At 41.0% G+C, this 15,058-nt stretch overlaps 2 protein-coding genes across 38 annotated transcripts in view; one reads left to right on the top strand and one right to left on the bottom strand.

Moving 5' to 3' along the window:
* Positions 1 to 11,657, top strand: part of APBB2 (amyloid beta precursor protein binding family B member 2) — a 379,613-nt gene extending 367,956 nt beyond the window's left edge. For all 36 annotated transcript variants that reach the window (XM_060417042.1, XM_060417035.1, XM_060417054.1 and 33 more), the window contains 3 exons: positions 1,070 to 1,185; positions 3,579 to 3,758; positions 7,767 to 11,657. In XM_060417042.1, coding sequence (XP_060273025.1) covers positions 1,070 to 1,185; positions 3,579 to 3,758; positions 7,767 to 7,934 — 464 coding nt within the window. In that variant the 3' untranslated portion in view covers positions 7,935 to 11,657. The remainder of the gene's footprint in view (positions 1 to 1,069; positions 1,186 to 3,578; positions 3,759 to 7,766) is intronic.
* A 790-nt stretch (positions 11,658 to 12,447) lies between these two features.
* NSUN7 (NOP2/Sun RNA methyltransferase family member 7) overlaps positions 12,448 to 15,058 on the bottom strand; it is a 48,577-nt gene continuing 45,966 nt past the window's right edge. For both annotated transcript variants that reach the window (XM_004009785.6, XM_027970950.3), the window contains exon 12: positions 12,448 to 14,723. In XM_004009785.6, coding sequence (XP_004009834.3) covers positions 14,094 to 14,723 — 630 coding nt within the window. In that variant the 3' untranslated portion in view covers positions 12,448 to 14,093. The remainder of the gene's footprint in view (positions 14,724 to 15,058) is intronic.

Below are 15,058 nucleotides of genomic sequence, written 5' to 3'. Positions count from 1 at the left end.
TGGCTGCCCTAGAAATCAGTCTGGCAACTCCTCAGAAGTTAAATGTAGTATTATCATTTGACCCAGCAGTTCTACTCCTGGACATATACCCAAGTGAAATGAAAACAACTGTCCACATGAAACACCTCGTACAGGAGTGTTCACAGCAGCATCATTCATAATAGTCACAAAGTAGAAACAGCCCAAATGTCCATCAGCTGAAGAGTGAATAAAAAACACTTTTATACTGTGGTGATTATTTGGCAATAAAAAGGAATGAAGCGTTAGACTTGCTGCAGCATGCCTGAACCTTGAAGACATCATGCTAAATGAAGGAAGCCAATTATAAAAGACTGTACCCTTTACAATTCCATTTATATGAAATGTGTCCAGAGTAGGCACATCTCTAAAGATAGGACTAGAAGGCTGGAGGCAGTGAAGGGTGACTCCTGAAAGGTATGGGGTTTCTTTTAGGGAGTGATAAAAATGTTCTAAAACCATGGTGATGGTTGCACAATTCTGAATGTATTAAACACCATTGAAGTTTGCACTTTACATGAGTAAATTGTATGGTATGTGAATTAGATCTCAATGAAGTTGTTATAGCACCCACCAAAAATAGCTGTGGGAACACTCAGCCAGAGGGCCCCATTGAACAACACATACTCTTCGTGTCCAGGGGCCATCTAAACTTGGCCTTACTTAAGTAACAAGGCACAATAAAAGATGATCAGGGTAATCTGGCAGAGGCTGGCTTCTGTTGGACCCCCCCGCCCCTTTTCAAGGTTCCTTGCTTAGAAAAAAGGTAGCAGCATTTGAGTAATGTTTCTATACTTGGAGCTGGGGAATCTTGGGAGAGACAGTCTGGTTAGATAGGACATCACACATTACATCTCTGGAAGTTCTCATGACCCTTTGTTCTGTTGAAAACACTGGCATTTATTTTCTTTTGAGCCGTGAAATGCTCAAAGGAAACGTCTGGGGCTACAAAAAAAATGTCTGGGCATAGCTGCTGCTGGGTGATTTGGATCCATATTTGAGAGTCAGGAATAGCTTTAGGGCCTTTTTCAATTATCCCTTCCATCCACAGGAATGGATACCCTGAACAATGCCATAGAAAGTCTTATGACCTCCTCTAGCAAGGAGGAATGGCCGTCAGTGAACATGAACGTGGCTGACGCTACTGTGACTGTCATCAGTGAGAAGGTGAGAAGGGTGGCAGATACGGTTGGCCTGTCTGGGATAGAGTGCAGTTTCACACACGATAAGCTTCTGTGAAACTCAGGCACATGCCAAGGCTTGGCCTCTGGGGAGCTGTGCTTGCTTGTGGTTAAAATAACTTACATTAAAAAAAAGAAAACTGCCCTTTGTGTCTGGATCTATGCACACACCTCAGAGGATTCTGTTCTGGTGCTTCTCATTCTTCCTTTGCCCAGGAGATTGGAGTCATTTGCTAGAGGTGACTGTATGATGTTAGCAGTAACTCGCTAATGGGGCTTGGTTTCCTGACCACTCTCCAGGCTCCAGCATTGACTCGCCTGTTACCTGGGGCTGGGGTTTAGTAGATGCATCTGTTGTGGAAAGGTCCTGTGGTAGCAGGAGTCGCTGGTCATCTGGAGAGAGGCCAGCAATTAGCCTCAGACACAAATTATCTCAACTTTGTGGTTGAGAAAACTGAGGCACAGAGAGGTTAAGCAACTGGCACCAGGCACACAGCTATGTTGGAGTCCTTTAACGACCGGGACCTGATGGTCCAGAGGCAACGATAAGAAACTGAAAGAGAGAAAGAGGCTGATATTCCCTGGTTTACGCAGAGAACCAATAAAGTCCTTGACACAGGACTTGCGTTGCTCACAAAGGCACCGGGCGCCCTCTCAAGGAGGGTGAAGGCACAGGGCGCCTTCTTGAGAGAGTCTTAGAAGCCCGGGCAGGAGAGTGAGCAAGACGGGTCTCTGCACTCCAGAGAATCAGCCGAGGAGAGAGAAAGAAAGAAAGAAAGACACGGGCACCCAAGCTCTGATGGAGCAAAGGTGCTTTAATGATTTCTCTGTGAGTATATAAAGGCTGTGGTACAAGAAGTTTCCTTCGACAATGATAAAGATCAGAAAACCAAATGTACAGCAGCTGTTACCAAGGGAACAGGGATTAATAATGGTCACAAGGTCAGGAGACAGTCCATATCTCAAGAAAAGGGGATTGAGACTAAGCAGTTTTGTCGTAAAGAGAATGTTTACTAAAAGAGACTCAAGCCTGTCTCACACAATGACCTCCGTTCCTGGGAGCAGCCTGCTGTTCCACTTAAAAAGAAACAAAGGACTTGTGAGAAACGTCAGGAATCCTCCTGTTAAACGTTCCCTGACACAGCTAGCAGTAGCAGGGGCAGTCTTCCATTCTGCCTCTGTGAGGCACCTGTCACGGAAAGATCGTAAGTCCTTGTCTGCTCTTGCTTCTGTCCACTAGCAGCTCGCCTTCACAGCCAGTTCAGTTTCTGAGGATGCTCACTGAGCCTGCAGGCCTGGCCTGCTGGATCTTCTTCAAGTCTGCAACATGTGGTGCCTTTTCCTACCCCAGCACCTTTGCAGGCGCTGCTCCCCTTGGCCTACCCAGATCTCAACATAAATGTCTTTCCTCCAAGAAAGCTTCCCACCTCTCAGACCAGCTTAGTTTGCCTGCTAAGCAATCCCACAGCACCTGAGTGAATATTTCATAAGACCAGATGTTCACGAGCCAAAAGTCAACATTCTGGATGTATTTACTAATTTTCACAAATTACAAATGGCTGTTGCAGAGGATATAGTGTTCATTAGAGTGAGTTCCGAACATTTCTTAACTCAGCATCATATGGATATCAGTTAGTGAAAAAGAAAAGAGAAAAAAAAAAAAGCATTTGGTAACTTTTTGTTTACATAGTTTTTGATAGAAATATGATTCAGTGGTTCCTTGGTGGCTCAGATGGTAAAGAATCTAGCTTCAATGCGGGAGACCAGGGTTCAGTCCCTAGATCAGGAAGATCACCTGGAGAAAGGAATGACCACCCACTCCAGTATTCCTGCCTGGAGAATTCTGTGGACAGAGGAGCCTGGCGGGCTATGGTCAGTGGGGTTGCAAAGAGTCAGACACGACTGAGCAACTAACAGTTAACGATTCATGTGCTGTTGAGTTGGGGAAGACCTGGGTGGGAAGAGATCCCGTGAATCTTTTCCTCTTGGTGCTCTGGGGTTTCCAGTGGGTTTTCCAGGGCAAGTGGATTCTGAGCCACTGTCTGGGCAATACATAAAACGTGTACATGACAGTGTTCCTACCTACAGTGAATTACAGGCTTGGAGTGGAGTGGACAGAGACCAAAACACTCATACCTGGTTGTTCTGTGGCTCAGAGTAGACTCAATTTCAGAATGAGCCACCCACAGCGGTGAGGCCTCTCCAGACACATTTAGAAACTTCCCTTTCTAGAAAAAATACAAGTCCTTTCTAAACTCAGTCTGGCCGTATATTTTTAAATACCATTTCCTCTGTGCAGCCACTGTAAGCCAATTCTATGACTTATGGTCTGAATGTGTCTGTCACTGTGGCTGGGCTACTGAACAGGGTCTCTTGCAGAATGAAGAGGAGACCCTGGTGGAGTGTCGGGTGCGATTCCTGTCCTTCATGGGCGTCGGGAAGGACGTGCACACGTTTGCCTTCATCATGGATACTGGGAACCAGCACTTTGAGTGCCACGTTTTCTGGTGTGAGCCTAATGCCGGTAACGTGTCGGAGGCGGTGCAGGCTGCCTGCATGGTGAGTAAGCCCACTGTGGGGGTTCCACCCTCAGGCCTTTGCTTTTGTCTGATATGCCATAAATTAGAGCAGAATTTCTGACTTTAAAGAAGCTAAGTCTAAGCTCTAAAGCAAGACCTTGCTGTGTGACACCCTCATTCCTGAGCTGTTTGCTGTCTTAAGAGGGCAGGACACCCGGAAGCAGCAGGACTGGCTGGAGTCAAGTTCTTCTTAGAGACTCCAGGAATGCTGAAAGCAGTGACCTTCAAAACCATGAATTTGAGGATTCTCAATTCTTGAGCCCTAGTTAATTTCAGTGTGTGATCAGGAGATGCTGGTCATGTGTGAATTGGTGCCAGTTTTGGAACCAAATCAATATTTTTTTTTTAATTCAGTGTATCAAATGGTCTTTATTTTAGATAGTTGGTCTAAGTGCATTGTTCTTGTTTACTTTGTATCTATGAACTCTATTCTTACCACACCCCTGTTAGGTAGTTCTCTTTTATTTATAACAAAATAGAGGCTCAGAGGAAAGCACGCTACTGGGGGCACTTGCTTATTTGTTTGGGATGGGGGCAGGCCCCAGGACAGAGTTGTTAAGTGACAGAGGCTGTGTTTGCCCCCAAGTCTGGATGGAGGAGTGACCCAGAGCAAGAAGGGGGCCCTGAAAATAGCTCGTTCCTAAAGTTTAAAGTGAAGGAGTAGCTGGAAGCATGCTGTTGGGGCACTTGGTCATTTGTTTGAGAAAGGGCTAGCCCCAGGGCAGCGTTGGTAAGCAACAGAGCCTGTGTTCACCCCCAAGTCTCCAGGCAGTAAAGCCAGTGCTTCTGTACCACATATATGATTTCAAATGATCCATGCCACAAATATCGTTTGAGCTCCTGTTATTCCAGCCCCTGGAAAAGTTCTAGTAAGGAGGAGGGAACTGTTTGAAGGAGGCATCCAAACCTGGGCTGCATGGTGTATTCTACAACAGCAGGTGGGGTGGGTGGAACCAGGTGGAAGGAGGTGCAGTCCATGTCACGAAGGGTGATCTCATGCCAGGGTGTTACCTTCAGCAGAGATTGTTAAGCAAGACAGTGAATAGACCATGCTCCAAAAGAGAGAGAAGAAAACAAAGTGGAGGAGGGTTAGAAGGACGCAGCTCAGGTGGGGAGATCACCAGGGGGCCAGGGGAGAGCTGCGTCTAAACCAGGAGTGGCAGTGGGACAGGAAGGAAGCAGGTGATGGAGAATCATCTGGCTGGCGACGAGGAATGCAGAATTTGAAGCACCTGCCTGAAGGCAGTAGCACCCCACTCCAGTACTCTTGCCTGGAAAATCCCACGGACCGAGGAGCCTGGTAGGCTTCAGTCCATAGGGTCGCAAAGAGTCGGACACGACTGAGCGACTTCACTTTCACTTTTCACTTTCATGCATTGGAGAAGGAAATGACAACCCACTCCAGCGTTCTTGCCTGGAGAATCCCAGGGACGGTGGAGCCTAGTGGGCTGCTGTCTATGGGGTTGCAGAGAGTCGGACACGACTGAAGCGACTTAGCAGCAACAGCAGCAGCACTTCCCTTAACTCAGTCCACTGTTTGTGGGCTGGACTCTGGGAAGTTCAAGTAGGACTAAGATGTGAGTACTGTGGAGTTTGGGACTGTGGGGAGATGCAAAAACTGACATTCTGTTATGGTGCAGAAAGTGCTCTAAGTGTAAGACTGCACCGGATGGAGGAGTGACCTGGAGGAAGAAAGGGGCCCTGAAGAAAGGCTGCTCGTCAAGTCTGAGATGAAGGAGTAGCTGGAAGTACGCCGTCGGGGCTCTTACTCATTTGTTTGGGATGGGGGAGAGCCACACGTTTTTGAGGCTGAGGGAAATGAGTCAGCAAAGCTGCATTGAAACGGGTGTCATATTTGTTGTTGGGCCAAGGTCTTGGTGGAAGTTGAAGATCCTGGAGCTGGGCTTAGCCTGCCGATTGGGTTAAAGTAACTTTGAGACCTGCCAGATGCCAGGCGTCCAGGAACAGGTGGAGCTGGCTGGGGCAGTGAAGGGCGTTCTCTGTTTCTTTGCAGACGAGCACGTTGCTAGGTTAAGAAGGAGAAAGGAAGGGGTGGCTGGACAGAGAGGCAGAGGTGGACACCTCTGAAAGCAGAGGGCAGAGGGGAAGGCGCTCTGTGTGGTGCACTTGTTATGTGGCTTCGTCCCCACCACAGTCCTTTGTCAGAGAACAGTCTCCCCTTATGTACTGTGGGGCCAGGATTCTGTCTCAGATCCACCTGCATATAAAGAACCAGGGCCCAGTGGAGGGGGACGGGGCAGTGGAGGAGTTGAGATGAACCTCCTGACTGGATGTAGGGAGCTGAGATGGGATGAAGGGACTGTGTGGAGAAAATAGAAAATGGGAGAATCCAGCCAAGCAAAAATGGATGGTAACTGTTTTGTGTGTGTGTGAAATTATAAACAAATTGTAACAGATGATTTTAGTCATAAAATGAATGGCTTTTAGCCTTAATTATACATTTTCAATGCTGATGACAAATAATTAGCTTTATCACTGGTTATAGTTTGTTCTGATTCCAAGACTCATTGTCTCTTCTCTAGAAATAATTTCTACTCATTTACCATTTTAATTGTATGAGGGCCACCAGCTAAAGTGACTGAGCCAATCTAGTGTAAGACATTAGGGATAAACCTTTATACTCTGTATCCAGCATTTCTAACTTGGTGTCTTTCCTCTTGATTCAAATCTGCATGGTTCCCCATCTGAAATATCTATGTGTGAATGCGTGCAGTCTGAAATGTCTCTGGCATTAACACATTCTGAATTTACTTAATTGTTAGGCATGTTTTGCAGCTGAGTGGTAGACGCCCAGTTGAAAATATTTTGATGAAAGTGAGAGGGAGAGGGGTCCTCTTAATGAAATTCATCAGGCATAATTTTGACTCACACTGGATGTAACATAACTAACACTAGAAACTCCCCATCCGGTGTCCCATGTTGCCATACCTGCCGTTTATAAAACTGTGCTTTGGAATTGTGTACTTCTGGTTGTGATGCAAACCTAGAAACATACTTTACACACAGGAGACGATAAATTGTTTTTCATGTGACTGGGTTGAAAGGGGCTAATTTTGTAGCCTGTGGGCGATGACGGAGTATTGTGACAAAAGTCTCGCTGTAGGAAAGTTCATGCTTCTCAGAGAGAAACATCAACCTGTTTCACAGTTGTTCTGAGGAGCCTATTAATATTTAAGTAGATTTTTAAGAGTCACCTTAAAGTGCCTGGATTTTAAAGCGCTGGGATTAGAGGGAAAAATTGATACATTTTAACCTTCTAATCTAATTTTGAAGAACTAGTTATCTTTTCATTGATTCCAAAACAGGTGGATTGTGTCTTTATATTTCTGAAGGATAGACCCTGTCCTTTGGTACCAGTGCTAATGTATTTTTTAAAATTAATCTAGTAAGATTAGTGTATCCTAAAATCCTTAATACATATCTTTTTTTAAGTTAAAGCAGGAAACAGGAATGAGAACAAACGTTTATGAATGCCTTCTGTTTTGCTAGGCCTCTTTTAGGCATTCTGCAAGTATTTCATTCTAATACTGTCTTTTAAGGTCCCCATTCTTCACCCATTTAACAAATGAAGAAAAGGAGGCTCAGAGAGATTTAATAACTTGCCTGGGGCCATACAGTTCACACATGGTAGCACCAGATTCAAACCCTGCCCTTTCTACCACTCTGCTTCTCAATCAGCTACGAGCACGCCGCTCATGAATGACCTGCCTGAGGAAACAGTTGATACTCTCCCAATCCTTTTTCTTTTTCATCAGCTCATTCTTTGACTAGGAGGTGTATTAATCACAGCCTATCAATACAGAGAATTTAAAACACTCTACATTATGGAAAAAACTAATAAATTCTTGGATTCATGTTTAGGAGCTAGGTTGTGAACCTGTGGGAGTAAATATACCGACGAATTAAAATCACATTGAACAGGAAGGAATGATACTATTAACCACCATAAAACTCTTTCTGTTTTCAGTTGCGATACCAGAAGTGCTTGGTAGCCAGGCCACCTTCACAGAAAGTTCGACCGCCTCCCCCGCCAGCAGACTCTGTGACCAGAAGAGTCACAACCAATGTGAAACGAGGGGTCTTATCCCTCATTGACACTTTGAAACAGAAACGCCCCGTCACAGAAACGCCATAGCTGCATATGTGAAAGGACTCTGTACTATTCACTGAAGGTTGAATAGCTACACTAAAGAAGAGGCGCTGATCTCTGGCCTTCCATTCAGTTGCTGATGCTTTGTCTTCAGAGAATTTATCCTTAACCAAACAGTGTTAGACAAGCATGTTCTCTCGTCTTGCCACCATCGTGTGATATGAAAAGAAGCATGACTAATTTTTTTTGCTGTTGGTAAGTTACATCATGAGCAGTGGAAGGTCCTTTTCTTATTGTAAATATCGTAAACATTGCATAATTTCACACACACACACACACACACACACACACGGGGAAGAACGTGGCCACATCCCTCCCAGTGAAGATGCTGACTCCTTGGAGTGAATGACACCTGAGTTAGTTTCACTGTCTTCTTGACTGGATCTGTCACAAGCAACTTTTAAGTCCTACAGCACTTTGCTCTGTTTTCAGCATTGGATTAGACACTGCATACTGGATGCCACTGACTTGCTATAGAAATTGGATGACGAATTTTTGTTTTAGTTTTTCATAAAATTGAACCTTTGGTTGACAAGACTGGCTGTTGGCATCAGAATAGAAACCAACTGGCAGCTTTCCTTGACGAGCTTCTTGACACATGGACACCATTTCATGTCTACAGCTGTTTGTGGGATATTGGGGAAAAAAAGTGAAACTTCACAATTGAAAAACTAAATTTCAGAAATTAAAATCAAACAAAAATAGCCTTTCTGTTTAGGTGGTTTTCAAACTGATTAAGAAAAAGAGATTTGCAAAATCAGGATGCATTTTGGGTGGGACATTATTTCAAACTTCTGCCTTATATTGTACAATGCAGCTACAGAATTATAGTTCACTATGGCCATTCTCTACATAAACATTAAAACGAAATATTCCTCGTAAGCCTTTCATCCTTAATTTGATAATTAGCCAATATGCAATTTGGAGTTGAGGAAATGCCATTTTCTATTTCAGATCTCCACCACCATGTCATGTTGTAGTCCCCATTCTAGGTAAACGTTCTGCTAGGATTCTACATCTAGCTCAGTCTTACCCTAATGCTTTTTGCCCAGAAAGCTGTCTGTCCATCATGTATTGTCCATGGCAACAAACTGCATTAAATTGAACCTTTCTGCATTTATGTGTTCAATATTAAAATTTGTTGAACTTTAGATATATTTTTAAATTTATATTTTTTTCCATTTATCGTCAAGATTTAAGAATTTCTTATCAGAGCAAAATATACATAGGAACAATGTACTATTTAACAGGTTTCCCCAAAATAGCACTTTCCTCCTTCTTTATCAATAGACAAGAGACTTAGCTGTAAAGATACACAGATTTAGACTCTTGTTAATACTGTTTAAAAGAAGTTGCTAAGAAGCTAAATCTAAACATGTTTTGTTTACTTTTCAGTGATAAAATTATCATTTGATAGCATCATCCAGTTATAAAAGCAATGCTTTATGTTTATCTATTGCTATGTACTTGTCAGAATGGTTTCCACATTTTTATCATCACATTTTGAGCCTTATGAGGTAGAGAAGGTAATAATTTGAGAAATTTAAAAAATATTAATTAAAGGGGCTCAACCACCTAGCCTAAGACCTCAGGAAAGTGAGTGAGAAAGCCAGGACTAGAACTCATCATGCATCTCAACTCCCAGTTATTAAAGTTACGCTGCTTCCACGCAAGTCAGGGGGAGTCTTTTCAAACTTACTCTGAACATATCCAATTATTGTCAAGCAGTCTTAAGATTCCCTGTATAAGCAGGGAAGTATGGCCAAATTACTTGTGCAGTAGAATTAAGTATGAAACCAGTGCCCTCTCTCAGTCCAGGACTGTCTTCCTGCATCGTGCCTCAGATGTGTTGTAAAGACAGGATTCTATGTGCAGCACAACCTGTTCAACCCACAGACTATCCAGAGATGGTGTTACATGTGGTAGAAATACTCCTAATTCATGATACTTAGCCACCAGAGAACACGATGGAATGAGCAGGTGGCCCCCTGCCTCTGTTCCCTCTCAGAACTCTGGAGTTGTTTGCTCGCACCCTAGAGCTATGGCAAAAAAGATGCCACTCTCACCAGCCCAGATACTATTCTGTGGAAGTTATCAATAACATCCTAAGAAATTACTTCATTAAAGAAATCCTTACTGTGCCCTTCAGGATTCAATCATGATGATTTTTCATCTTGACCTCCACAGTGAAACATTTTAGTGTGATAAACTTCAGAATTCTTAACTAGTGAGCCACTTTTATATTGGAAATCTCTACCAGAACCGCATTCATTTTTAAGGCATACGTTTGTTTTCAGGATCAAGAATACTGAGCTAGCTTTAAATAGCAAACTGATTTATATATGCAATTATAGGATGCATTAAGATGAATGATAGCCTTTACATACTGAAAACTTTACTGCAGATATTTTGTTTTAAAGATAGCTTTGCATAGTAAATGCAATTACTTTTGTAAAACTAATTATGTTAAGCCGTATGTTCAGACACTTTCTGCCATGGCCAAAAAGTATGTATGAAAGTGTGTGTGTATTTTCTGTGAAAGGATGCCAGTGTTTTACCTGATATTGTAGTGACACTTCAGTTATCTATGCATTCTTTGTATCTGTGATTCTGTAAACAGGCAGCCATGTTCACTATGCCTTGTATGTCTTCTCATTTTTTTAATTAACCTGTTAAATACAGCTTAAAATATTTTTATTTTATTTATTCTATTTTTACTGAAATATACTGCATTATTGTGTTTAATGTATTATTATCTTTACTGGATATTATCTCTCAATGTATCCAGGTCTCAGTAATCTCAGTGAACTATACATTGCCTCAAAGGTGGTTTTGTAATGATTTGTAGTCACATTTTTATTGGAATATGTAGAAGAAACGGCAAAATACCTACAAGTTTCTTTTTATTTTTTAAAAGCAGCTAGATAGACGCATACTTGCCACCTCATATGTGTGCTCCTTGGCCACATCAAGGGCAACAGCCAACATGCCTATGGCTAAACATTTTACTTTGCAAACTTAAAGCACTGCTTGGTGCTTCGTTTTTATATCCTTCACAACACGTGTGAACTCATCTAGAGACACACACATGTCCTCATTCCCTTTGTTTCCACCTGAATATATGATCAACCATAGCTAATTGGGACCATTGTTTATTGTTTATGTCTGTCTTACTGCATGAAGCAACATTAGACCCATTCTCATTAAAATAAGTTCTTGGTGATAAACTGTTGGCACTGCTACTTTTTAAAAAATGCCACTTTTATGATTTTATGATGAACATTTGTACAAGTCTACACAAGGTCATTTACTAGAAGCCCTAAGTCTTTCCTCCTTTTCTTACATGACACACTCACTTCATAAGCATTGCAACACAAATTAAAGATTTCATTAACAATGTGAAAAACATTTCCCTAACTGATATTAGCACAGCTTAACTAGTAAAAGCGTTAGCTCTCTAGTTTGCCAGACTTACTCCACCCAATACACAGCTAACATGTGTTACACAGCCTGTAAAATGAAGTTTAATTTATTTCAGCTTCAGAGAAAAGATACCACACACATTATCAGTGAGAGCACTCCCTGCCATCCAGAGCAGCTTGTTTATCCCAAAAGAACATTTGGTTTTGCTTTTGGCCCCTTCTGCTGTTGACCACTTTTACACATTTAAATGTAATATGTTGTGAGAATAAACTTAGCTGCGTAAAATGTTTGGCTCATTTATCTGACATCAGTTATACATATCCAGGCATAGTGATAAAAATCTCCACGCCAGTCATTTTATTTTCAAATTATTCTTAAAACCATTTTAGTAATGTAAGATTTTGCTTTGATTAGCTGTTGTGTATTTCTACCTGGGAAGAACTAGAAAGTAACTTTAAATTTTGAGTAGCTCATCACACTGTCCTTATTTGTTGCTCAGGAAGGACCTCCGGCATTTTGGACTTAGAGGTCTGTTTAGTCACCAACCTGATGCTCGTGTATGCACTCTCTCGTATTAAGAGAGTCCATTTTTACTTTAAGACCGTGATGTCAAAGAATGAAAGAGTTGTACAGGCACTAAATCCAAAATGAAAAGTAACTGGAAAAACAGTATTTGAATCTGGTTTAACTGTTAGGCATATGGAAGAAGATAAATGGAATTTAAAGTGTATAGCCATTTTTGTTGTTGTTGTTCATCTCGTATTTCCTTTTTATCTCAAAGGTAGTTACTCTTCAAAGAGCAAAATTTCACGTATTATACAGAGGTAAATAATTACAGGTTAAAAATATGAATTTGCTATTGGGATATCTAAATACCAGTAATTTCATTATTTTAGTTTTTGCAGCATTTTCTCTTAAGCTGAAGAAAGAAAAATGTGAGTGTAATCAGTATTTTTCACTAGAATTCTGGCATATTGTTTTTATCCAAAGTATTTTTCCCTTTTCACTCTACCAAAATATTTAAACAATTGATCATGTCCTTCTTAGAAGATTCTCAAAGAAGAAAACCACAGACTTAATGAAGGAATGGTTTAATACAGAATCTCCATATACTTATAAAGAGAAAAATAATTTATAACAAGATTCATGTTATGAGATACTGAAGTTAAGCGGCTAAAGTTGTGACATGACATGAACTATACACTGCTATAGAGATGAGAAAAATATCCTGAACAACTCCATAATAGGGTGAGTTTTCTTCTTATAACTTATCACAGAAAGTAAAAATCTTGGACCTGCTACTTCTGGACAGTGGAGTGCTCTTCAGCCTGGGGCAGAGGGGTGAGGGCAGGAAAGGGATAAAAGATTCCCGGGGTAAAATGTCAGGTCTTTACTGAACAAAGGTCAGTTCAGCTGCACTTGGCCTCCAGTTTTTGATTTTTGAAATTAGTAAAATAAGCTGAGCATTTAAAACATTTCCATAGTTTTTAAGTCATAGTTAACATGAAAATTCTTTGGGGATTTAAAAAATATGTCCGGTTCAAATATAAAAAGTCATGTTTCACTGACATGCATTAATGATGATAAGTGTAAATCTTCAGCTAAAGAAATTTATTACTACTAAATGAAATCCACCATCTTTATCCTCACTTCAAGTCAGGAAATTAGAGCTGAAATGAATACTAGAGCTGAAATAGACCTAAATATTCATCTTGGAGAAGATAATATTCTCCTAAAATTGTGACATCTAAATTGAAATTTAAGAATTTATATAACACTATTCAACACAACTGGATTCTGCAAATAGAACTTTAAATTCAAACTTTATAAATGTGTCTGTGAACATGTTCTTAAACAGCAGGATTTATAGTTGTAACTTAACTTGATTTAATATCAATTTCTGTTGCCATGATGGAAAAAAAGTCAATAGAACCAGAAATAATAACCATAACCAATTCTTGGAAGGCAATTGATAATACAGTCAAGATGAACTGACTTTTAATATAATTAAAATAGTGCTACAATATATTTTAATTGAGCATCAGAAATGATTTACCAGGGCTTCACTACTTTGTGCCATTGGAAATAACTGTTTTCACCTGATCTTTGAATAGACCCAGAAATTTGTATACATTTCTTGAACAATAGGTGTGTCACTTACATTCAACATTTTGACGTTGTCCTCAGAATTACTACTTAGAAATTTGCTTATAGTCTTTTTTTGTTTGTTTTTTTAACAACAGTATTTGGCCTAAATAGTCAGAAGGGAGAGCTTATGTTCACTGTGCTTAGGATCCTGGAAGCTCTTCCAGTGAGAAAGTTTTCACTCTGAATGGACATATGAAGTAAAACATTGGACCTTTCTGTTTTTCCTATTTCTACTCAACCTCAATCACATTACAAAAGATCAACCTTGATAGTGATTGGAATGTTTAAACTACAGCTGACTTGGTACTGAAGAGTGATCTAAGGTCTGTGCAAGAGCATCTTTTCCACACTTGCTAATAAACGCCTCAAAAATTAACTTTGAAAACAAGTCTGTTACAAGGCAAACACTGTTTCCCTTGTGGAAAAATTGTTGCAGCTTTAAAACCAGTGTCCTAAGTCCAGACTGGAAGTTATCAAGAGTGAAAACAGTACTAACAGCTGTCTAACCTGCAGACTCTGGGGGGGAAAAAAAAAATCTACTGACCCTGTAGAAAAAATGCAAGACACTCACAGCTATGGTCGAGGATGCCTGGATAGAGAGGAAGGTAAGTTTTCTTTAGATTTTTCCCCTCTTCTGGGTATTGATGGTGTGGAAAGATAGCCAGGCAAGACAGTCTTGGGCCCAACCCAACGATAGTAAAAATGTGGAGCTGGTATGTGAGGTCTGATCCCTTGGGGACTGGGAAACGGCAGCATGACTGGAGGCAAAGCAATCTCTATGGGTTTCAGTGCAATCATTCTGTCTTCTGGCCGAGGTCTCACAAAGTTTGTTGGCCGTTCATATGGTCTGGCAGATGTGTTCTTCATAATTGTAGGCACTAAAGGATTGGTGGTGGACTTGCTGGGTTTTCTTCCCTGTGAGGAAGAACCCACTTGATTTGTTTTTTTCCCTGGAAGAGATGTTTTTGTTGTTAATGTCTCCGACTGATTAGCACTCGCATTAGTTTCTCGACTCAGGAACTCAGCAATTTTCATTTGGATGCCGCTGTTATCAGCAATGGAAGATTTTGGCAATGACATTTTTTGTTTCTTCTTCTTCTTCTCCCGTTTTGAGGATTTACCCAACTCAATCCCCTCCAGTAGACCCTTTGCTGCTGCACGGGCCAAAACATCTTTCACAGACACTGTCTCAGATGGGTCCCGCTATAATTAAAGAAGCAGTTAGTAAATGTGGGAGTTAACTGTTACCATGTATATCACAAATACTTATCAATGTTTCAGTAAAGATAAAAGAGTATCATTATTATACTAAAAGAAACAGTTTTTAGGCTTCAGTTCCTACTATATCCCATAAGCTTCAGGAAATTACTTTCATTGTACTCAGACCTCCCCATTTGTGAACCTGATAGAAAGAAAGAAAGGGAAAAAAAAACCAGAATTACAGAGCTTATTTCTTATCTGTGAGCTAAAATGAACTAGATGTTGACAAGTGCTTAGAGAGGTGGGTGTAGAGAGTAAGCAAGGAAAGAACACTCAGG

The sequence above is a fragment of the Ovis aries genome, chromosome 6 (genome assembly GCF_016772045.2).
Source record: "Ovis aries strain OAR_USU_Benz2616 breed Rambouillet chromosome 6, ARS-UI_Ramb_v3.0, whole genome shotgun sequence".
Taxonomy (NCBI): Eukaryota; Metazoa; Chordata; class Mammalia; order Artiodactyla; family Bovidae; genus Ovis; species Ovis aries.
Note: the sequence above shows the minus strand (reverse complement) of the source record. Positions and strands in the feature narration are given on the sequence as shown.